Raw genomic sequence first — 24,653 nt, forward strand, 5'->3', positions numbered from 1 at the left:
CATTTACCAAGAATCACAGGTTCCAAAAGGCAGTATACGTTACCTTCTAATGTTTCCTAATGTTCTAGACATTTGGAAAACAGACTCCTTTTTAGAAGTTGCCATGATTTTTCTTGGCTTTTATTAGCATGTGTTAAAATCTTGTTATCCAAACACTACCAGAAGAACATGTATTGTTCTGCATAAAGTGCTTAAGGAAAAAAATGCAACTTATTAAATTGGACATTCTTTTCTAGTTTATAAATTTGGGGTTACAATCAGGGCACACAAAGGAGAAACAGAATGCAGTATTAGAGAGAGCGAGAAGCTGAGTTCAGAACTTGGGTGGAGACACAAGGCCATGTCCCATTCCTCCCACCTCCTGCTGACTGAACACTGCACCTGCCTAAAGCAGCAAACAGCTTTGTTTAATAAATACATTTTCCTTCATTCAAATCAGAAAAGTTAATTATAGTAAAGCACTTGTTCTTTGACCAACTCTTTATAGCCAAGGCAAGATTTATCCACAAAGTTCAAGGGTGAAAGTGTTACTTCATTGGGCCTTCAGCCTTCTAATGCTACCTGGGTTCAAGATTGTCTCAGCAATTCATTATTGGTTTCTTTATATTCACCTGGTACTTTTAAATACCAAGTCTATAGTGTTTTATGTTACGAATGCCAACGAAAGATATTTTCTCAGTACTAGAAATGTAAATGAGTGGGCCTGAATAAGGCTTTATTCCCAGTAAACTAGATTTCCCTTAAACTGGCTTTCTCACATTAGCACTCTGATAGCTGCACAAAACCCAAGTCCCTGATGTGACAGATTTTTAAGTCGGTGATGTTCTGAAAAAAATAACAACTTGGAAATCTCTGCGTTTGAATCTTGGGTGGTCATGTTGAGAACAGGAAAAATTGCATTAAATACATTTTAAAACATTCATTTGCAATCAAACATGTAAATCTTCCAGGGAAGGTGCAGGTTGGTGACGGGGCGGTTGCGACGCAAGCAGCCCCATCAGGAGTGGCTGGTGGGCGTGGGACCCTGTTGGTGGCACACACTCACGGCAAGCCTCTGGGCCGCAGATCTCGCTTCCTGGCCACAGTGCCTTTGACCTTTGAGCAAAGGGAACAGGAAGGCTGGTTCTACATTCAGTCAAGAGCAACCTCTGTTGAGTTCACCTTGAAGCTGACCCAGAAGTTGGAGCAGGCGCCAAGCTAAGGGCTCCAGAAGGGCCAAGCAGTACTCCTGGGAGAAGTCATCTTTGGTCCTCCTGGGGACAGTGCCTTTCCTTCTCTCAAACTTCAGTGCTTTTGCCTTCACGCAGGAAAAGATCTTAGCCACATCTCTCGGTTTCATTTTACAAAAGCATGCTGAAGAGCAGTCCTGAATGACTCAGATGGAATTTGCTGCGTATAGCTAAGAGAAAAACAGCTTTCTAAACTATTCTGTTGTTTGCTTCTTTCTACAGACAGGCCTGTAGAACGTTCTTTAGTTTCACAGTGATATACGCTGTTTCAGGAAGCACAAGGTGATCGACTTTGTTTCCAGGAAGTGATGACCTACTTTAGTTGGAGCATGAGGTTCCATGACTGGTTCTAAATCCTGCCAGATACTGCTACACCAGTGACAGGATTCAGGGCAGCCGCAGGCTCTCAGTGTTCTGTTCCTGTCAAGGGTAGCCCACCGGAGTCATGGCTGGGCTTTCTCTATCAGTAGTTATATTTCCCTTTGATGTTTCAAAAAACCTATGGTGAATCTGTCACCTCACTCCACTCCACCCCGTCCATCGGACTTGGAAGCCTGAGAGCTTATTGAATTAGCTGAAAAGAGGCTCTGTACCTGCTGATATTGACGGCAGTAAGATGCTAGCTTACTATTTTGCGCAGCACCATATATCGTGCCTGTTATTCAGGCCAACTATAGCCAACCTTTTCTTTTTCTTTTTTTGTTTTTTTTATAAAGAAAATCTATGTAAGTTGAGGTTCAGAAATGCATATATTTTTTACTTACAAATATTCATCTGACCAAAATTCAACATAACTTTTGTGGAACACTTAACAATTGTTTTGTTTTTAAAATAACATTTCATTCAAACTGTATATAATTCAGTAAAGTTTTTTATACAGCAAGCAATGCTTAAACCCTGGAAAATCTGTAGAAAAGAGATTTTCACACAAAATAAGAAAAGAAAAATTTGAGGTATCCCTCACACACACACACCCCCATTCATTCTGACCCATGTGCACACACACACTTGTGTGTGCACAGACACATTCATTCTCACTCACAAAGTGGCTGCAGCATAGGCAAAAAATTGTAGGTCCAAAGGAAAATGACTGATTGTTCTAATAAAGAGTCCAGGTAGCTCAGAAAAAAATCAAACAAAACACAATAGTCCTTTGAGGAAATTACTACCTCAAAAAAAATGTTCTCAAGATGAATTTGAGACCTAAGCCTACCAAATTGCTTTTGCAAAACAGCTCCCTGCAGTCCAAGGTGACTTGTGCAAATAGAAGGAATCAAATGAGGCTAGTTCCTGTACTTCCTTTAACAAGGACGGGGATGCTCGCAGGTGCCCAGGGCGCTCCCGTCACGCCAGGTACTGCTGCAGTGCCTTCTTTGCCCTGAAATCACAAAGTTCCTGTTAGCCATCGTCTCAGTGGGCAGCCGTTACTCGGGGATTTGTCTTCTCTAACCCACTGGATGGCAAGGTTCAGGGAGGCTCGGGCCCTGCTCTGTGTGCTCCAGTCTGGCACAGCCCGTCACTCAAGGACAGTTACCAAGTGCCTCTTCCCTTTAGTGGAGCAGACAAGCAAGCTGCCAGCCATGACCCAGTGTGGTATGTTCTATGGGCGCTTTGGGAGCACAGAAGGGGTCCCCGGCAAAGCCTTGGGAGTAGGGTGCAGAACGGATTAGGCAAGACTTTTTGGAGGAGGTGACAACCTGATCTGAGTTTTGAAAGATGAATGGCCGTTGTCCAGGCATTCTCTTCTCTCGCTTTCAGGACACCTTATGTGCCTGGGTCTCTGCCTGCCTGCTGATTGTTCTTTCTGCTCCTTTGCTGGATCTTTCTCATCTTCCCCTAAACATTGGAGGGCCTCAGAGCTTGGTCCTTAGCCCTCCTCTCTTCTCCCCTCTCTCTTCTTCTCCCTACATAACTTCACCCAGCTCCATGGCTTTATATACCATCCAAGTTTATAACCTCAGCCCCACTCTCCCAAGTCCTCTGGATATCTAATAGGCATCTGCAAGTTGGCACACCCAAACAAGGACTCTGATTCTCCCTACCCCAACCCCCTTCTCTTGTATTCCTCACCCTCTTGGTAAATGGCAACCTCCCACCCAGTCACTCCGGTTAAAACTCTAGGCAGTTTCCTTTCCTCTCTTTAACGTCCTACATCGAATCCTTGAGCAAATGCTGTTGGCTGTACCTTTAGATTAAATCCTGAATCCGACCACTTCTCCATATTGTACCACTACCACCCCTCAACTCTTTCCTCCATGGCTGCAATGCCTTTAACTGGCCTCCCTGCTTCCATCCTTGCCCTCCTGCAGACAGTTCTCTACACAGCCACCAGGGTAATCTGTCAAAATTCAAATCAGATGTCTCTTCTGCTCAAAACTCGCCCATGACTTCCTATTAACTTCTAAATAAAATCCAAATTCCTTACTATGGCCTGCAAGGCTTTTCACTTGCTCCCCGCCACCTCCCTGAGGCCACTTCTTATCACTCACCCCCCGTTTATTTTCCTCCAGCCCCACTGGTCTTCCTGCTGTCTCTTGAAGATGCCAAGCTCATTCCTGCCTCAGGGCCTTGAATTCACTGTCCCCTCTGCCTGGAATACTCTTCCTCTAAACATCTGCCTAGCAGATTCTCTCACTTCATCCAGGTCTTTGATCAATGTCACATCCTCAGAGAGGCCTTTACTGACTAACCTATAGGAAAAGAAACTTGCTTACTCTCCACTCCCTCACCTTGCTTTATTTTTCTTCAGAGTACCTCTCATTACCTGCTCTCCTATTACACATTCATTTGCTTATTGTCTATCTTCTGTACTAGAATTTAAGTTCCACGAGAGCAATGAGGTCATCAATTTTATTCACCAATATATCTCCAATGCTTAAAACAGTGCTTGATAGAGGTTAGTAATAAAAAATATATCTCTTGGGGGGCTGGCCCAATTGCACAGCAGTTAAGTTCATGTGCTCCGCTTTGGCAGCCTGGGGTTCGCAGGTTCGGGTCCTGGGCATGGACCCACGCACCGCTTGTCAAGCCATGCTGTGGTGGCGTCCCATATAAAATAGAGGAAGATGGGCACAGATGTTAGCTCAGGGCCAATCTTCCTCAGCAAAAATAGGAGGACTGGCATCGGATGTTAGCTCAGGGCTGATCTTCCTCACCAAAAAAATATATATATACATATATATATCTGTTGAATGAATGAGGACTGAGAGGAGAGGGGCCTAGGATAGCAAATCAGAACAGAATGTGTAAATGCAAGAAGGTGTGATAAGAGGGCAGATGTGGCTGGAGTTTAGGGTGGGAATGGGGGTGTAAGGGAGCTTGGGGGATGAGAAAGGCAGAGCCAAGCCAGAAAGCGCTTCTGAGCCATGAAGCCAGCCACGCTGAAGAGTCTGGAGAATGAAAGAGTTGGTATTCCCTGCTGCTGTTAATTGTTATGCACAGAAGTGAGCTGGAAAGGGAAGGCTGTGTTGTAAGGGAGTGTTCATACCTAGGAAAAGCATTTTTGGCTATTTTGAGGTTAGAGGGTTCTCTGATGATGACTCTTGCCTCTCGCAGTAAATAGTGAGCTCTTTGAGGACAGGATTCCTTAGTGGTCACTGCTGTATCTCCAGCAGCCAGGCCAGGCTGGCACAAGACAGGCACCCAGTGAGGTTTTAAGCTAATGAATGTTTTTATTGGCCTTCCTTTCTGCTTTCCAAAAGGCCACATGCATTTCTATTCTAATGATCAAGGTGATATAAGGGAGTGGCCTCTGGATCCTGTCAGATACCCACTAAGATGGACCAGGCTCATGTTCATTCAGAGTAAAATGAGAATCTTTAATAATTTGCTAATTATTAGTTTATCTCTTACTCAAATGTCACATAGTTGGCTCACAGAAAATTAAAAAAGGAATCCAAGAATCTAAAAAAATTTTAGGTTCGGCCATGTGAATTATAAAGCAATTCTAACCCTTTCATAAAAGAATCCAATGTACCCCAGAGCAAGGCCCTTTTACTTTGATACTCACTTCTCAGAAAGGTTTAAATCTGGTGATTGACTCAGTTTGTGTAGAATGTCTACGATGCCCATGTCTCGTAATTTATCCTGGCGTTCTTGTGAACCTAAGAGGTGAAAGCTAATGGTTACTGGGAACACGACCCAGGCAGTGGCTCTCCCTGATGACAATCAACAATCTAGAGCCCCCCACTGTCCTTCCCTCCCCACTCCTTCCATCCCCGCCATCGTGCACTCTCCCTGAATGTAGTTGGATCCTGTCATGCTTGGATTCTGCAACAGCATTTAACAGGTCTCTCTGCCTCATGACTCTCCTTTCTGTAGTCCATCCTGGGTTCTGCTCCTGGATTAATTTCTCCGTAGACTATAGGGTCAAGGTCAGATTCTTCAGCCTGGCACAAGGCACTCTGCCATCAGGCCTCAGCTTCATCACTTCTTTCTGGACATACCAAACCAGGCTCTTCCTACTCCAAATAGGTCTTGTTTTCCCCCTTCTATTCTCTTCCACCCTCCTCTGACCTCCCAGCACCTCCTGCTGCCTCTTGGTTAGCATGTGGCAGTTCCAACTCCATACCCCCCTGTTCTGTCTTCCAAGTAGACTAGGACCTCTGTGAGGTGGCTTTGTTTTCCTGGCATCTGGATGGTCCTTGGTCTCTAGGCCTGTATGTTGAATCCAGTTTCTCCTCCTTCCACTTTGTTCTGAACACAGCTGCTGAGTAGAGTAATCCTCTTGGAGTCTTTCCACCCCACTGAAGAGCTACGGTGACTGACTCATGCACTGACCTCATCTAGACCCAGTGAACCAGAATCTCCAGGGGTGGAGACCAGAAATCTGCATTTTAAAAAGTTCCACAAGTGATTTTTATGCAGCCAACCCAGCATTGAGACCCACTGCTCTCCTGCATTGGTGTGCTACCTTGGCTATACAGTGGAATCACCTGGGAAGTTTTAAAAACTACTTAAGCCTGGAGCCCACCCCCAGAGATTCTGATTTAATTGGTCTGGTGCAAAATTCCCCAGCAGATTATAATATGCAGCCAAGGTGGAGAATCTCTGATCCATAGAGGCCTCCTGACAGACTGACTGCTTCACCAGTCGCAGTGTATTTCTCATTTTTCACCAATGCATCCTCTTCTTCATTAAGCTTATCTGCCTTTAGTCCTTATATGTGCTTCCTCTGCACACAATGAAAGGCCTATCTTTCCACCCGCTCTCACCTCTCGTCTTCTTCAACGGCATCTCACCATCCTCCTCCTCCGCTCTCTCAAGGGCAAGGACTGTCACTTCTCTAAGGTCTCCTCCACCCTCATCCTTAGTAGTCTGGTACCGTGTGGACTCCAAGGTGGAGGCTCAGCGTTAACTGTCCAGCTAACTCAGGCTGGTCCCACTGATTCTCACACCAAGGCGACTCTGCAGGGTGCCTGGGGCCCAGTGAGCAGTGCCTTCACCCAGGATCTCAGGTACCTGCTGCCCTCTCTGTGCAAGACTTTCTTCCCATAATTTTCTTCAGAACAAATCTCACCGTCTCTTACCTTCCTCTTCATTCCTTATGAGGTTTAATATACAACACGTAGCGGCAAGTTGCAGTTTGACATGTGAATGACCCTATTGTTGCAGAAAAGGAAAAAAAATGGAGGTAATCTCATTTGAAATTATTTTTTGTGACATACCATAGGCTATCCTAATCGCCTAAAAGTTTGAAGCAGGGGCCTCAAACTCAAATGTCTTGAGGGGCCACAAAGTTAATACTAATGGGTGAATGGGTTGGGTTAAAGACAACAAGGGAGGGTGGTAAGTCTGGCAAACTGGGGACTGAAGCTTTGCCAAAAGACATTTACATTCCAATTTTAGAGACCCTCTGGGGCCATAGGTGTAGTTTGCAATTCATCATTCAACCCATGCACATAGAAACACTGGCATGTGACAATTCTATGCTTCTGACTTAGGCTATGCTTTATCTACACTGGGAAACTTTGAGGTCACTAGCAGCCAATAAGCTGGATGGATGTGCATTTGGTATTTATCTCTTCAGCTATTGATTATCTGATTCAAATTATTGTTATTTCTATAGGAACATCCCCCAAAACTTGACTGAGTCTCGACTTGATTTATCTTGACTATCTCTACTATTGTTAAGGAGCCTCCTGTTCTTATGAAACACAATTCTTACTTATTTTTTTGTTTAAGTTGGATCATTTATCCCTATAGAGTGCTTTCTCCTAAATGAAAGAAGACCCAGTGGTAAAACAATCTTTACAGATGGTTTTCCTATTGATCAAAACAAACAAACAAAAAAAAAGTCCCTAGAATATTTAAATGATTTATGTAAACCTGAGAAAATACCAGTGGTATGATATGCTCAATGGTTTCTTAAAGGCTAAGACAGACTTATCTTGCCACGTAGGACTATATCTCAACTAAGCAGAGGCAAAGAAATGGATGTGGCTTCCTCCATTAGAATTCTATGGTGGGTGATTCTTTTTTCCTTCTACCTGCCAAGACATTTTAAGAGATGTCCAGTTTGGGCTCTATTAAGACAAAACAAAGCAAAACTTATCTGCTCCCAGCCTCGGGCCATCAATGAGTATTTGTTGAATAAATGAACTTGTATACAATACAACAATAAGCATCTACTATGCATAAGTTCATTCAATAAATATTTTTTGAGGAAACAACTGCTGTGGTAGAGAAAACTGGAGGGTGGAAACCTAATTTAGGTGGAATGCACAGAATAGATCTCTTTGAAGGAGGCAACATTTAAGCAGAGACTTAAAGAACAGGAAGGTGCCATTGTGCAAAGAGCTAGGGGCTAGGGGTCCTGAGAGGGAGGAAAAGTTTCTGGAAAGATCTGAGGTAAGAAGAAGCTGTATGGCTCAGTGTATACTGAGAAGGAAAAGTGGAGTAACATTAGTTCAGAGAAGTAGGCATGGCTCAGTAGGCACTGTGGGCCCTTTTAGGCCAAGTAAGGACTTTGGATTTCATACTGAGTTGGTAGGAAGCCCCTGAAGGATTTAAGCAGTGGAGGGACAAGATCTGATTTGCATGTTTAAAAGATCACCCAGGCTGACAGTGCAGGGGTGTCTAGGCAGCTGTTATGGTCAATCAGGCAGGAGATGCCATGGCTTGGATTAGGGTGAGGGCACTGGTGACACAAAGAAGCAAACAGAATTCACATCAGCTTTGGAGGCAGGGCTAACACGACTTAATGATAAACTGGATTAATGAGGTGAAAGAGCTGGAGAAATCAAAACTGACTCCCAGGTTTGAGCAACGGGGTAGATGGCAGAGGCACTATACTGAGACAGGCAAACCCAGGAGAGGAGAAATTTAGGTTTAGGGGAGACATTTAAGAACTCATTTTTAAATATCAACTTCAAGAGGCTTCAGATGGCCACATGGAGATGTTGAGTAGGCAGGAGGACATAGGAGTCCAGAGTTCAGAAGAGAGGTCTAGGTTGGAGGTATACATTTGGAAGTTATCAGCATAGAGATGATAGTAAAAGCCACAGGAGTGGATGAGACTCCCCTAAACCAGTGGTTCTCAACTCTGGCTGTATACAAAAGAACCATCCAGGGAACTTTAAAAAATCCTGATGCCCAGGCTACCCCCCAGACCTATTAAATCAGAATCTTGGGAGGAAGAGGACAAGGTAACAGCCTTTGAAAGCTCCCTAGGAGACTCATTGTGCAACAAAGCTTACAAAGCACCGATCTCAGGAAGGCATGTAGCAGAGAACAGAAGAGGGTCCTGGGCTAAGCAGGGAAGTATGGTGTCATGGAAACCAAGGGAAAGGAATGTTTCCAAGAGGAAGAAATGGTTAGCTGTGTTGAAGTCTGCTGTAAGTGAGGTAAGATGAGGAAAGAAAACTATCCTTTGGATTTGACATCATGGAGGTCACTGGTGGCCTTAACCAGAAGAGTTTCAGTAGAGTGATGGGGTGGAGGCTAGATGAAGTGTGTTAAAGAGTGAATTTAGAGGTGAGGAATGAGATAGCATGTGCAGAAGATGCTTTTAAGAAGTCTGGCTTTGAATAGCAGCAGAGAAATAGGTATACCTTGAAGGATATGTGACGTCAAGAGAAACTTGTAAAAGATTAGACATACTATGTGGATCTGGCACTGGAAAGGTAAGGGGGTTCCTGGTTGAAGCAGCAAGGTTGAAGCAGCAATTCAACAAATATTTATTGAGCACATACTAAGGGCTGGCACTGTACAAGGTGATGGATATATAATTGGATATATTATATTGGATGGATACAAAACTGATATAGTCCTTGTCCTCATGGAGCTTATAGTCGGTAGGCAGACAAAAAAACTATATTTGAGCTAAGTGTTCTAATAGGAAGGGAATGCAGTAACAAAGAATAACCCACACAGATAAGAGCCCATGAGGAAGTGTCAGTTGAGCTGAGATCTGAAAGGTGAGAAGGCACACCATGAAGAGGTGGGGAGAAAGCGTTCCAGGCAGAGGGGCTAGCATGTGTGAAGGTCCCGAGGCAGGAAAGAACATGCACGGCCTTCTCGAGGACCTGAGAGAGGTCAGTGTAGTGAATGAAGGGAAGAGGAAATGAGATGAGCTGGGGACATAGATGACTCGGGTCATGCAAGACTTCACAGGCACTGTAAGGGGGTATGGATTTTATTCAAGGGGTAACAGGGAGCCACTGAAGGATTCTGGCTTCTATTCTCTTAATAAAACAAAAAGGGAGGTCACCACTAAGCATGATGAGGGAGAAGAGGTGAGGTCTAAAGAAGGAGAAGTTAAGAACCTACACTTGTGGAGAATGGAGGCCCCAGCTCCCTGGAGAAGCAAAGGAGGGTCCCAGGCAGTGCTGAGGGCCCACCTGAGTTCTGTAAATGTGAATTTAACATGAAACCAGTCAGCCTGGTTCTGTGCCTTTCTCTACATTTGTCAACTCTGACGTGCAGGCAAAGAGAAGACAGTTCATACGTGGTTAGGGTTTTGCTAGAAGACATTGACAGAGTGAAAAGAGGAGGGATGTTTGATATCCAGATTTTGGCAATGGGCAGTTTTGGTGATAAGATCCAGGGTATCGTTGTGGCTGAGGTGTTCGGAAGTAGGTGGCAGATTGCGTTTGAAAGCAAATAGGTCAAAGAACAGGTGCCAGAGAACTCAAGGGTTCATCCACATGGAACTGAAGACTTGAGAGGGAAGACAGGGGTTGGGGGGTGCTGAGTGAAGGCCAAGAGCCCAAGTCTTCACTGAACAAGAGGGAGGAAATCAGGAGATGACAAGGGTGGGAGTGGGGTGGCAGGTGGTAATGCTGCCAAACTGCACAAGCCTCAAGGACTTGGTGTTTCTTTTTCTTCAGAATGGAAGAGAGTTCCTTGACTCTGTTACAGAGTAGTCTCTTTGTTCATTCATTCATTCATTCATTCATTTATTTTTTTTTTTGAGGAAGATCAGCCCTGAGCTAAATTCCGATTCCAATCCTCCTCTTTTTTCGCTGAGGAAGATTGGCCCTGGGCTAACATCCGTGCCCATCTTTCTTTACTTTATATGGGACGCCGCCACAGCATGGCTTGACAAGTGGTGCGTCGGTGTGCGCCTGGGATCCGAACCTGCAAACCCCAGGCTGCCGAAGCAGAGCGCGTGCACTTACCCGCTTTGCACCACCGGGCCAACCCCTAGTCTCTTCTTTTTTTAATCTCTGCACGATTTGTTTTGAACTAACAATGCCACAGTCCTTGCCTTCTAATGTGTGGCTAGTGTAGAGCAGTGAAAGGGGACAAAGGCCTACCATGTAGTACTTGATTTTCTGCAGGATGTCATCATTGGTCATAATGAGTTCTTTTGCCGTTGTCCCATCTGCTATGTTGGCTAGGACACACAGTGTCTGGAAAAGAACAAAGGCCAGCTATCAGGAATGCTCTGAAGTCCCCAGACTCAAGCTCGCTCAAGAACTTGGGCAATTTCCACCTGAAGTGCATGGATTCTCACAGCTTCCACTATGAATGCCTTGATTTTTCACCTCCTGGCCTCATTGCCAACAAAAATACCCATGCCTAAGGAAAGTCTACCTTAGGCAAAAAAGAACCCAAACGTTTTAGTGGTTTCTTTCTGGGCATAAGCCACAGCTGGGCAAAGGCAGCAATGTCTTATAGTTCATGCTATCACATAAATCAAAGGGAAAACATAATTTATTATCATTTTCTTGAAAACTCCATTTCTAAGAGAAGCTCTTGTTACTAACCCACAAGGTTTCTTTAAAGCGGTGGTCTCTTTGGGGGAAGCTTCACAGGTGTTGCAACTCCCCTCCCTCCCCCTCCAAATGCTACTTGCTCCCAAGCTCCCAACCTTCTGGGTGAAGGCCTGGACCCTATCCACCAGCTACACTAGCCATGTGCAGTTAGGACCTCTTGACTTTTGTGAACCCTATTAGAGCAACACAAAGGGAAGGAAAACGTGTGAAGAAGCTTAGTTAAGGTTGGCCTAATGTGGGGATTGGAGGCAGCCTGTGCCAGCTGGCAGGACAGCACATCTTGCAAACAATCACCACATTGGTACTGAAGGAAGAGACTGTTCTTGTCAGCTGTTACATTCTCAGAGCCAGACCAGCAGGAGGCAAGAATTAAGGTAATGGTGGAAGGACCGTCTAGGGACACTAAGCCAGTGCCAGCCTGAGCAATTCAACAAACGCTTCCTGAGCACCTATAATGTGCATGCACTCCACAGGGCATCAGGGTGAGACAAGGAGTTAAGATACACTCTCTGACTTTGAAGCCGTCACAAAGTCATGTTTCACTGTGGTGTGACTGAGGTAAAAACAGAGAACCGAGAAAGCATGAAGTAAGCTCACCTGTTCCAACCAGCAAGGGTGAGGGAAAGCTTCCTGGAGTAAGTGACACTGAGTCCTGGCGCATCACTCAGAGAAAGTGATAAGAGGTGGGAATGGGGTCTAAATTCAGATAATTTTCTCCAAGTTGAACCTTTCTCTTTGCTAGACTTAAGCTAATTAAGCCTGCAGGTTATAGCTACTTGAGACTGCTTTCTCACTATGCCCAAACCCTCAGATATCTTAAAGGGTATGTGGTCTTATTTCTCCTAGATTAACAGACTGTGGTAACTAGATTATTAGGGAGTGAGTCCTGAGGTTTGAACCAAAAACAGCTGCCTCTGGGGTATAGGAGAATGGAAAATGCAATTTCTAATCCAAGGCCTGAGCAGGCACTGGGGGACTATTTATTCCATGACACTTAAATCACGACAAGGAAACCTTGATATGTCCCAGAAGTGGGAAAGAGATGATCTGGGGAAGATGTCAGATTTCAAAGTGATCTGGTCCATGGGGAGCCTGTCAGAAGTCTTGGCAGGTACAATGCCCTTGAATTTCTCAGGACTGAGGGCACAGTAGAGGGGATAAACAGGTTTTGACCCTAATCAAGGATAAGAATTTAAAAGGCTTCATGACTGAGGCATTCCTGGGAAAAGGAGGAAATGACTAACACTGTTAGACTCACCTAGGGAAGAACTACCCCTCTTTTACCCACTAAGACAGAATATAATGGGGGATTTCAGGAAATATTCCTCAGAATAGACTAGGTCAGCAAGACAGGCAAGTAACTCTCATCCTCGGGCTTGTACAGCATGGCAGAGGGAGCTACAGTTCTGCTTGAAAGCCCACACAACCCTACTGTAAATATTCCTATGGAGACAAGAAGCAAAATCTTAAAGAGATCAATTAGTTCTTGGGCCAAGTCAATCTAACATATGAGCTAGGGAGCAGAGATAAAAGCTACACACACACACACACTCTCATGTGAACAACTGGAAATCAGTGAGATAGAGTAGGGATTGGCAAATTATGGCCTGTGGGCCAAATCCAACCCACTGCCTGTTTTGGTAAAGTCTTATTGGAAGACAGCCACATCTCCCTGCTTACATATTGTCTATAGCTGCTTTCAAGCTAGATCAGCACAGTTGAGTAGTTGCTACAGAGACTGTAGAGCCTGCAAAACTTAGAACACCTCTCTTGCCCTTTGCAGAAACAGTTTGCCAACCCCTGAAATAGAGAATAGAAAAATAATACGGGGGGGGGGGGGGGAATCAATGAAATCAAAAGCTGCTTCTTTGAGAAAATCAGTAAAATTGATAAACCTCTAGACAGACTGATTGGGAAAAAAGGAATTACCAATATAAAGAACAAAAGAGAGGACGCTGCAAAAAATACTACAGATTTTAAAAAGAGATTATGAACAATTCTATGTTAATAAATACGAAAATGTAGATGAAATGGACAAATTTCTAGAAAGACTAAAATACTAAAGCTCACTCAAGAAGAAATAGATATACATACTGTTATAAACCAATGTTACCACAATAAAAAGAAAAAGAAGAAATAGATAACCTGAATAGTCCTATTGCTATAAAAGAAATTGAATTTGTAGCTAAATACCTTTCCACAAATAAATACCAAGTCCAGACGGCTTCACTGGTACATTCTACCAAAATTGAAGAAAGAAAGAATGCCAGTTCTTCACAAATTCTTGCAGAAAATTGAAGAAGAGGGAACACTTCCACCTCATTCCCTGAGGCAAGTATTACCCCAATATCAAAACCACACAAAGACATCACAAGAAAACCATATATCGACCTCTCTCATGAATACAGATGTGAAACATTCCTTACCAAATTTCAGTAAAGTGAATCCAACAACACAAGTAGAGGATAATACATAACGACATTTTAATATGGCATATCTCCATTTATTTAGGTCTTGGATTTCTTTCATTATCAGTGTTTTGTAGTTTTCAGCATACAGATCCTGCACATATTTTGTGAGATTTATACGTATTTCATTTTTTCTGAGCCACTGTAAATGGTACTGTTTTTAAAATCTCAATTTCTACTTGTTCACGCTAGTATAGAAAAATACAATTGATTTTTCTATCTTGTGGCCTTGGTTAACTCATTGATTAGTTCTAGCTTTTTTGATGAGTCTATTCTCTACTTAGACATTCACGTTGTCTGGGAATAGTTTTATTTCTCCCTTTCCAATCTGTATGCCTTTTATTTCTTTTTCTTGCCTTACTGCACTTGTTAGCAATTCTAGTACGATGTTGAATAGAAGTGGTAAGAATGGACATACTTGTCTTGTTCCCGATCTAAGGACGGTGATAGATATGTTCCCTAACTTGATCATGGTGATTGTTTCATGGTATAAACATATGTCAATTTATCATTGTATACTCTAAATATATGCAGCTTATTGTATGTCAACACACATCAATAAAAAAGAAAGAAGAGAAAAAAGAATTTATCAAATGCATTTGAGAAGAACTAAACTTCCAGCTAATAAGCAGACAGTTTAAGCCTCCCTATTGTCACCTACTTCTGGACCATCACCAAAATCTGTATGAGACAGGTACCATTTGTGTCCTGCCAAAACACATTATTGCAGTTGGTCTTTTCTTTTGCCCTCATCCAGATCTTGCTTCACCTTTCTACCTTGCTTCATTTTTCAAGTTCGTGGAAATCTAACTAGGTGAACTGTCCTTATAGACAAAATTCATTCCTATGCTCTCCAGGTAGACTAGTTTATTTTGAACAATATGTCTTCTTCATTGTTGTATCCAGTAATGAATCTCATTCAACCTAATTTCAGTGATGCCTATGAGATTATAGTTTTTTTGTGTTAAATTTTTGTTCATCAAAAAACATAGTTGTTTATTATGAATTTTAAGAGAACTCACCTAAAAAGTCCATCTTAAAACCACTTTGTCAAATCTGTCACCTTTTTTGCTCACAAATTCAATCACAGCTCCTAAGTCCTACCACTCTTACTTCATGACCTGTTCTTCTGAAGCCTGCTGAATTGCTCTAACTCAGGAGCACAGAGGATGAGGAGCAAGGGCCCTGTAGTTAGACTCTGGGTCTAACTCTCCACTGATGACCTTGGGCAAGTTTCTTCCATACATATAAGTGTACAACAAAATGAATTTTGACATTTAATACACCCATGTAGCCAACATCTATGTCAAAAAGTTGAACATACAATTACCTCAGATCTTGTGTTAAAAATTTAAGTTTGCAGGTGACCTTTCTTTTTATGACAAAATATAATAGACACTATGTTAAAAATCCTATAATAAGCCCCAGGAAATATAGAAAAGTAATTCCCAAACTGTCAATATGATGAATGCATAGCCTCTGTATTTTTCTGCCCACCCTAAACTTGCCCTATCAAAACACAACAGAAGTAGGGTATGGGATAGGAAGAAAGAACAGGAATGCATAAGAGTAAAGAAACAATAAATGTCTCCAGCACAAGAGATTATTTTATTAGGGAGTTGCAGGAATCTGAGTTCAGAGCGTGGTGATAAAGACGGCTAGAAATAGTGAGTCCTGGAGAAAGGTTTCACTCTAGAACGATCAAAGGTGGCTGTCCCTGTAGAGACAGGGGCAGTGTATACAGTGCCTGACACAGAGGGTGAAACTATAGTCTCTGGTCATGTTTTCTTCTAGTCTAGGAGGAAGAATTCTTGAAGAGAGTTTAAGGGGTGGTGGAGGATCTTTCTCCTCAGACTTTTCTTGTCTCTATAGCACCTCCCATCTCAGCACCCTATCTTTTGCAGATGTGAATATTTCAGGAGACCCCCAACTAGGATCTTTCTTGGGACTCACACTCAGAAGATATTCCTCAAAAAAAGGGAACACATACCTGCTCTTTGACCTCAATGTTATGCTCCCCTTCCAGGATAAGGGTGACGGCTTGCATAATTTGCTTTCCATGAGTACTCATTATTTTATCTATATGCTGCAAAACAATGGAAAATCCGCAATTATCATCTGGGGAACAAAGAAAAAGACCACAGGAAAGAACAGAAGGCTTCTAAAAGTTAAACAATATAACACACAACTGCTTCAAAGAGAACACCAGAGCACACAGAACTAGATACCAAAGAACAGTGTTTATTATATTATGAAGCTGCATTTTACCTTAAAAAAAATTTTTTTTTTGGATGACTTGAAGATGAAGAGAGCATAGACCTGGCCTGATAGAATACAGAATTGTAATCACTGGGGATCCTCAAGGCCAAAGATATTAAAGAGAAAGGAAGCACAAAAAATGGATGGGGGAGGCAGGGAAGCCATAGACATGGAAAATATGGTGCATATTTACTATTTTAGGGCACAAATGTGCAAAGACTCAAAAAACAAGTGAGGCAGAGAGAAGGGGACCACCCATGTTTCTTCATCTACCTGAAGGCCACTAACACTGCTGCTCAGGGAACATTAGCGAACAATGAGAGGGGCCCCACAGCAAGGCTCAGCCTCTCCTGCTCTGACATATACCCACTGTTCTCCACACTGACATCTTCAGAGGTCAGTCCAGTAAATGTGGGCAGGGAGGTGTCTATGGAAGGGCACTGAGAAGGATTCTCTAAAGGGAAAGAAGCAGAGGCCCCAGAGATAAGGGATTTAGGCAGATGAGAAAACCCAACCTGGCCAGCAAACCAGGTAAGAATAAAGTAACCAATCAAGGCAAGTTCACATCCATCGTGGAGGACAGAGAAGGAGACAGGACAGGCAGTGCAGGAGTGGAGGGTCAGGTGGCTACATGGTGAAGCAGCTCCCAGAACACCTACGAAGGTGATAGGTCTAGATATCAACACCTTGCTTCTTCTATGAAGGAGCAGTGTCGGAATCACACTTGGGGGCAGATGTCGATGAGAGCAGAGAGGGAGTCTTGCATGTTTTGCAATGCATGTGCAGGGGCAGCTAATCTGGAAACCTGCGTGATTTTACTTACAGGCTGAGTAGAGAGGAGATTTCTAAGAAGTCCCAATGTCTTCATCAGCACATTCAAATCTGAATCTGATAATAACCGGAATAGCTGTTCAGTACTCAAGCTTCGTAAAATATCTGCTTTTATTTTTTGTTCAGCCTGAAATGCCATATTCTGAAAGGATTAAAGAAGTTTCAAGAATCATTGGCTTTATTAAATTATATAATAGTAACTCTGATAATTTTCAAAGTACAAACAGAATCTGCAGAATATCCTTAAGTCACATTATTTTTCTGATTCCTGTTCATCACTAATAATTCTGTCTGTCAAGAGAAAAATAACTGCCACTCCTATACATACTCCTTTACAAGGAATATGACCACTTCCTGACATGGACATTTGACTGTCTCAAGATTTTTCAAATAAGTACGAAATCCACTATTACTTTTGAGAATGTCCTTGTGATGATTATCAAGTTGCCTTCTGTGCACTGTAATAACAAAATGACTATTAACAACTATATTATGCCATGCATTTTGAGAATGACTTAAAAGTACTCCATTATTATGGATGAAAATAAGTAGCGGGTTTTGTTAACTTTACTGGCATGAAACACCTGCTGTGTTCACAGTACTATGCTAGGGTGTTGATAGGGATGGTCCATATCATACAGGAAGCTCTCCGGGGGGTAGGAGGTGTAGCCAAGCTACTGGCAATCCCAGGCCAGTAGCTATTTTGCTCTTTTTTCTCCTTTCTAGACACTTTATGGATTACCCCACCTTAACCCAAAGTTATAATGACACGTCTGAAGGGAAAAAAAGCACAGCAAATTCCAAATAACTCATAAATCAACTTTTGGTACAAAAATCTCTTATAGAGACTTAATTATAATATATGGTTATTGCCCTCCAGGCAATTATTAATTAAGGAGCTAAGACATATGAAAGATCAAGTTACCTAATGACGCACGGTGGCACAGAAGAGCTAAGAGTACTGGGCTGAGTGTCAAGAGACCCAGGCCAAAGATGACTCCAAGGTTTTATATTTTGTGGATAGAGAACATAGCAGCTGGTAATACAGAGATTGATGAGAATAAGACAGTTAATATGGATTTGAGGAGTGGGATAAGTTCAATTTTCAACATTAAAACTATACTATTGGGCCGGCCCCATGGCTTAGCGGTTAAGTGCGCACGCTCCGCTACTGGCAGCCCGGGTTCGGATCCTGGGCGTGCACCGACACACCGCTTCTCCGGCCATGCTGAGGCCGCATCCCACATATAGCAACTAGAAGGATGTGCAGCTATGACATACAACTACCTACTGGGGCTTTGGGGGGAAAAAGGAGGAGGATTGGCAATAGATGTTAGCTTAGAGCCGGTCTTCCTCAGCAAAAAGAGGAGGATTAGCACGGATGTTAGCTCAGGGCTGATTTTCCTCACACACACACAAAAAAACCTGTACTATATATTGAGAGCTCAGGGAGCTCTCAAATGAAGTCCCATAGGCTGTTTAAGTGACAGACCTGGGAAACAGGAAAGTTATATCTGGATATGTATTTGAAAGTAACCTCTTCTATAGGGGGAGTTGAAACCATGAGTGTAGATGAAGTCCCCGAAACTGAAGTGCAGAGGGAATTAGAAACCAGGAACTGAAACTTGGGGGCATATTCCCTGAGAAGGGGGTGGCAAAGGAGGTTAGGTAGAAACTGAGGTAAAAAGAAATCAAGTACTGGGAAAGAGTTTCAAGAAAGAGAGGTGCTAAAAGCTGGTGCAAAGTTAAGGAGAAAAATAACTGTGCAACTACTGGATTCAATGCTTTCTTAGAAGATCATTACTTCTATCCCCAAGTTCGTGTGAAAGAGAGCAGATGCAGCATGGAACAGGGAGAAGAGTATGGGCTTGGGACAGGCTCAGAACCCACTTCCATCGCTTTTTCACTGTGAGGCCTTGGATGGTTCATTTACCCTCCCTGAATCCCAGTTTCCCAACTGTAAGGTGGATATATATATCAATATAACTTAAAATAAGAATTAGAGATAACAAATATAAAACATCTAACTTAGCATCTGGTACACAGTAATTAAATTGTAACTACAATAATTATGTTTAAAAAACCCATGTAGGATTACTCTATTTTCATTTTCAATAAATCTTAAGGAAAAATGGTTCTGACTTCACAATTATGAAGTTTTAGAATTTAGATTATTATACATTATTTACTAGAAACTGTTAAAAATTATTAAGCATTTATACACCAATTCTGTTACCTTGGGCAAGTTATTTAATCACTCTGTGCCTTAGTTTACTCATCTGCAAAATATGAATACTCCCTAGCTTATTCCACAATGTTGTTACAAAGAGCAAAGGAGACACGCAAGTACTCTGTCAAGTACGTAGCTCTATACAGTTATCAGTACATTCAGGATGAGGAAAATTTGTTTTCCCAAAATTACGTAAGTCAAATTTCCATACCTGTCCACTTTTGTTAATAATAAATAGGAGAACTGAGGCACACAATGGCCAAGCAACTTGCTTATGTTCGAATCCGAAAGTTGAACAGAATCTTCTAGGTCCTAGGTCATTAGAAAACTAGGCCAAATAGTAAGAATTTTTAAAAGAAAATTCCAGAAATTTCAAATAATACATTTTCGAATTTTAACTTTGATAATAGCTCTATTTTCTTTGTAAATGATAACATATATAAAAGACTGAAACATACCATTAAAGCCCAAATTCCATTCACTCGTAAAGCGGGATTTTCACTTTGGGTTAATCCACAAAGTAGCTCTACAGCTCCTGATTCTAAAATTGGCTGTCGTCGGAAAGGAAAAAAACCCACAGCTTTAATGTCAGGTTTGTAAACTAAATGTGTATATATACCCTGGCACTCTGCCTATGATTTTTTCCCACTCTTACCCAATTCCAAGCAACTTTCACAAAGCAGGGAGTGAGGCGGCCATGAAAATCATCCTGAGAAGGGCAAGGACAATTATTCTCTCACAAATCCCAAAAATAAAGTAATCCCTATCATTTCCTTATCTCTGTAGTCCTGAAAGACTCAGGAGATCTCGTCAGTGTCTGTACATGTCACACAGAGCCTTCTGACCTCATTATCTAGTTCCACACTCTCATTCTCACCATCCTCTGAGACTCCGACACTCTCTGCTTACGCTGTGACTGTGAAGCAATAGGGCTGGTTTACAATGGAACTTAGATAACCTAACTATTCTCCTTCCAAATTGTCCCTCTTATTCCAAAAATGCTGCAGTTTATTCATCTTTTAGAAATACCTTCAGGACTACTTATCAACCATACAAGCAAAGTAGCCTTGTACTTTTATAGTCCTACCACATTTTACACCTAAAATAGCATACTTCAGCCTTACCACTTACTTTCTTTATGATACTTGGCTGAAAATGGGTTTTGATAACTTCTAAAAAATTCAAACCTTAGAGGACAGATTTACCATTACCAATGAATGCTGAAAAGGCCATCTGTCAAGTGGATTCAAGAAATGTCTTAAGCAATTCAGACTCACGTACCAAGAAAAAAATGGCAGTGCCTTTCAAGACCACATTTTCAAAGAAGGGTACACCTTCTTTTACTTGTACAAATTGTGGTATTTTCTTTTTTTAACTTTTTATTTTGAAATAAGTTCAAACTTACAAAGCAACAAGAATAACACAAGGAACTTCCGTATGTTCTTTTCCCAGATTTATCAATTTCTAACATTTTGTCATATTTGTTTTATCATTATCTCTCTCATTCTATACACCCATATCCACATTATTTATCTTTTCTGAACCATTTGAAAGTAGAATGCCCCTTTACCCTTAATACTTCACACCAATGTGCATTTCTAAGAACAAGGATATTCTCTTAGATAACCACAGAACAGTTACCAAATTCAGAAAAGCTAACATTAAAAATATTTTTAATGACTCCATAGCCCATATTCCCACTTTGTCAACTGGCCCAATAATGCTTTTATAGCATCTCCTTCCCTTCCAGTTCAAGATTCAGTTTATTATTTATTTATTTTTATTGAGATATACTTGACATATAACATTATGTTAGTTTCAGGTGTAAAACATGATTTGATATATGTATATATTGCAAAATGATCACCAAAATGAGTCAACATCCATCACCACACAAGTTATAATTGTTTTTCTCCCTGTGATGAGAACTTCTAAGATCTACTCTCTTAGCAACTTTCAAATATACAATACAGTATTATTAATTAGTCCAGTTTATTTTTAATACAAAAAATCAATGGTATTAATGATCCTATGCCTGAGCTTATCTACCTTACTTCCTAACTGGACCCTAAATACTCTGAAGGCAGAGCTGAGGCATCACAACAGCTGTTCAGGAGATTAATGGTGTTGCCCTGACTGCACAGATCGTCATGAGACCGAGACCCCATTCCCCCCCAGGGTACAGGAGAACAGAGGGAAGCTCCGGCATCCTATCTCGCCTTTGTCTTCCTTCAGAATAACTACCAGTCTCTCCCCTTTTGTTCCAAGATTTTTGCTTGTTGAATAACTCTGAATCCCCACCTTGTTATTAACACCTTCCTAATTACCAGTCAGAAGCCTGCAGGTGTTACAATGCAGAAAAGAAATTCAACAAAAATGGGATGACCGAATGCACGACAAAGGATGGGGTCTAAACCTCAGTTCATGACTGGGCAGACCAGAGATATTTTAACATGATAAAATTAACTCTCTAAGGCTTCCCTCTCCTTTACTAAAGTTTATTTTAGTTTTCCCTATTATAAAAACAACACATGCTCAAATAATTTATAAGATGCATAAAATAAGGGAAAAAATATCTCCACATTTAACCCTTCTCCAAACAACTACCATTAACACTAAACATTAAAAAGATTATTTTCGGATGCCAACAGTTATCTCCTTGAAATGACTCATAATCCTGGTTTACAAAATTGAGTTTTAATTTATTCTTTAGTAAACAGAGTTTGAAAATAGTCTATTACCTGTGTAATTATTTCTTACATTTGCAGTTGCAGGCAGTTTAGAGTGACTGTAAGCTGTGATCTTTTAAATAATTGGAACATGCCAGGAGAATAAAAGGGATAATAGGAAAAGATAACCATGGTTAAAAATGATTTATTTTGCCGCCCCCATCCCCTACCCTTTCAAACAATTCAGAAGTAGTTTTTAAACCCAGTCGTCAAATTTCAGTGTCAACTACTATGAAAATTATTTGGCTGAGCTCTTAGTAGACTAGGCAAAGTCTAGGAAGAGAAAATCAATACTAACCTCTTTGCTTGGAGAAAAATCAAGAAGAAGATTACATAGCATGGAAGATGCTACTACTAGGATTTCATCTGGTGCATTTTGTAAAACCTATGGAATTGAAAAAAGGGACACTATTAATGGTTTGGAAACGTGGAGGTGAGATCATAAGAATAAATGAGAAAAAAAACAATTTATCTTTCAACCTGATTTCTCCTACTGGAGAGATGGCTAGGAAAGACCACTTGATACCGTGTCAACCTTTACCTAGTGCTATAACTATGACTGACTAAGGCACTCACATCTCTCTCCTGGAGAAACTATAGCCCTGCTGCCAGGATGGGGGTTGCTGCATGGAAAAGAAGAAAGACACAAGTCAGGGAGGGGGTGCTCTATGTGAAAGTGTGAAGACCATGGGACTGCTTTGGGGCAAGTTAGTTCATTCTACTCCATCAAATCAGGCCAAGTATGAAACCAGAGAATTGCCCTAGGGTGTGAGCCTTTCTGATGTGTCTTTGAAAGACTGTTTGACCAGGAGCATGGATGGATCAAGCTACTGCACAGGCAGGGTAATGTGGTGAACTGGTTCTCAGAACTGGAATCACCCAGCCCTGGTTCCAACCCTCTCTCCTCCATTTCTAGATGTGTGCACTTGAGCACATTTCTTAACCTCTTTGAGCCTTCAAATTGAGGGATTAAGGAAAACAACACTTCCTTGATAGGACTATTCAGGATTAAATGTGATATAATAATAAGGGAAGCAGCATAGCATGGAAGTTAAGAATACAGACTGCCTGAGTGCAAATTTCAGCTCAACCACTAAACAGGTATACGAATTCCTCAGCTGAAAAAATAGGGATAATAATAGTACCTGCTTCATAGGTTATTGTGAGAATATATGAAAAGATTTTAGAACAGTAACCGGCACAAAGTAATGACTATATAAGTGAGGCTTTTAAAAAGGCAATTTATTATGATAATTGCTGTTATCAGGCACATAGTAGGTATACAGTAAACTAACTGCCACAGACTCCCACTGAACTCAGAAGAGGGCATGCTGAGAAATGTTAGTTCCCATTAGCTATTATCAGAACCCGTTCTGTCTAGACTGTAAGAGAGAAAGCTTCACAAACATTACTCCTTATACGCAATAACCACTTTAACTAAATCCTTTGCATTTGGGATCAGATCAGGATCAAGCTTATGATCCCAAAAAGAGTCCTAGGAGCTCTAGTTATGCAAATTAGAAAGGAATAATCACACACAAAAAATTTAGAGAGTTAAATATATTATCTGCTTTCTTCAGCTAAATCAAGTCTGAAGTTCTCAAGTTAAGAATAAATAAGAATTACAAAATAGAAGCAGTTCTCCTAAGACACTATGTTTTAACTCTCCCGTGAGTTATTAGCTAGCTGATAAAGATCAAATCTCATCCATTATGCACGCTGATCTCTCTGTCTGCCACAACCCATCTAAGACCCTCTTCACCCTCCCCTTGCCTTGCCCTTCCTATATCTCTCAGCTGCACCCCCTACCCATGCTTTAAGGCTGTTCCATTCCAGAAGCCTCCTTGGAGCCCTTCCAGTCAGAAGTCTTCTGTCCTCCTCTGAGTACCCACAGCCATTGTTTGTGACATCTCTTAAGACAGTTATTACTCTCCATACTACTCAAATTCTATGTGCAGCCATGCCAATCTCTTTTTCTCTTAACAAATTTAAGCTTCTTGAAGGAATAATCTGTATATCTATGGTCTAATTTATCCTGGCCTGTTTCAACCAAATGGTATTGCACAAAATGGGCTCAATGAATGTTTGTTAAATAAGAGAAATAATCATTTTCCAAAATTATACTACTTTAGAATCACTGGTTGAAATAAGTGAGTACCTAGGAAGGCTTTAAAAAGTTGCTTTGTTTGATATGATTCATTTTTTTAAATATATTTATTGTTTTATAGAGATTAATGTGCTTTTCATCAAGTTTTATTTTCAAATTAGATGACATAATGATAAACAAAAACAGAAGAGATTATATGAAATTCTTAAGCATTTACTCAGTGTAGTGTAAGATATAATGGGAAATTCAGAAGTTGACATCTAACACTGACCAAATTTCACCAATAAGAACAAAAAATAATCACAAATAAAATTGTAACTAAAATCAAATGGCTATTCTTCTGTGGTTTGCTAACCAACAGTTAAAAACATGAAAGTTAGAAAACAGAAAAGCAAAAGGGTAAAAATCAATAGATATGCAAACAGTCTTTGAACTAAGAGGAACCTAAAATGATCGGAAAGAAATCATTGGTTGACTTCCAAGCTTTTAAAACTATACTTTAAATATGCAACAAAGTAGTAGCTTCATAGTAATTATACCCACATGTGCCCAAGTGCACAAAACTCTAGACTGCTCACCA

At 41.3% G+C, this 24,653-nt stretch overlaps 1 protein-coding gene across 13 annotated transcripts in view; it reads right to left on the reverse strand.

Moving 5' to 3' along the window:
• Positions 1 to 1,959: 1,959 nt before the first annotated feature.
• The window catches only part of ARMC8 (armadillo repeat containing 8), a 101,830-nt gene continuing 79,136 nt past the window's right edge, over positions 1,960 to 24,653 (reverse strand). For 9 of the 13 annotated variants that reach the window (XM_058552431.1, XM_058552339.1, XM_058552384.1 and 6 more), the window contains 10 exons: positions 22,265 to 22,351; positions 19,893 to 19,946; positions 19,696 to 19,788; positions 19,449 to 19,565; positions 17,000 to 17,149; positions 15,908 to 16,003; positions 10,988 to 11,083; positions 6,758 to 6,830; positions 5,239 to 5,332; positions 1,960 to 2,607 (listed from right to left, as the gene is read on the reverse strand). In XM_058552431.1, coding sequence (XP_058408414.1) covers positions 2,574 to 2,607; positions 5,239 to 5,332; positions 6,758 to 6,830; positions 10,988 to 11,083; positions 15,908 to 16,003; positions 17,000 to 17,149; positions 19,449 to 19,565; positions 19,696 to 19,788; positions 19,893 to 19,946; positions 22,265 to 22,351 — 894 coding nt within the window. In that variant the 3' untranslated portion in view covers positions 1,960 to 2,573. The remainder of the gene's footprint in view (positions 2,608 to 5,238; positions 5,333 to 6,757; positions 6,831 to 10,987; positions 11,084 to 15,907; positions 16,004 to 16,999; positions 17,150 to 19,448; positions 19,566 to 19,695; positions 19,789 to 19,892; positions 19,947 to 22,264; positions 22,352 to 24,653) is intronic. The other 4 variants (XM_058552349.1, XM_058552374.1, XM_058552448.1 and 1 more) reach the window with 4 other exon arrangements.

This window comes from Diceros bicornis, chromosome 2 (genome assembly GCF_020826845.1).
Source record: "Diceros bicornis minor isolate mBicDic1 chromosome 2, mDicBic1.mat.cur, whole genome shotgun sequence".
Taxonomy (NCBI): Eukaryota; Metazoa; Chordata; class Mammalia; order Perissodactyla; family Rhinocerotidae; genus Diceros; species Diceros bicornis.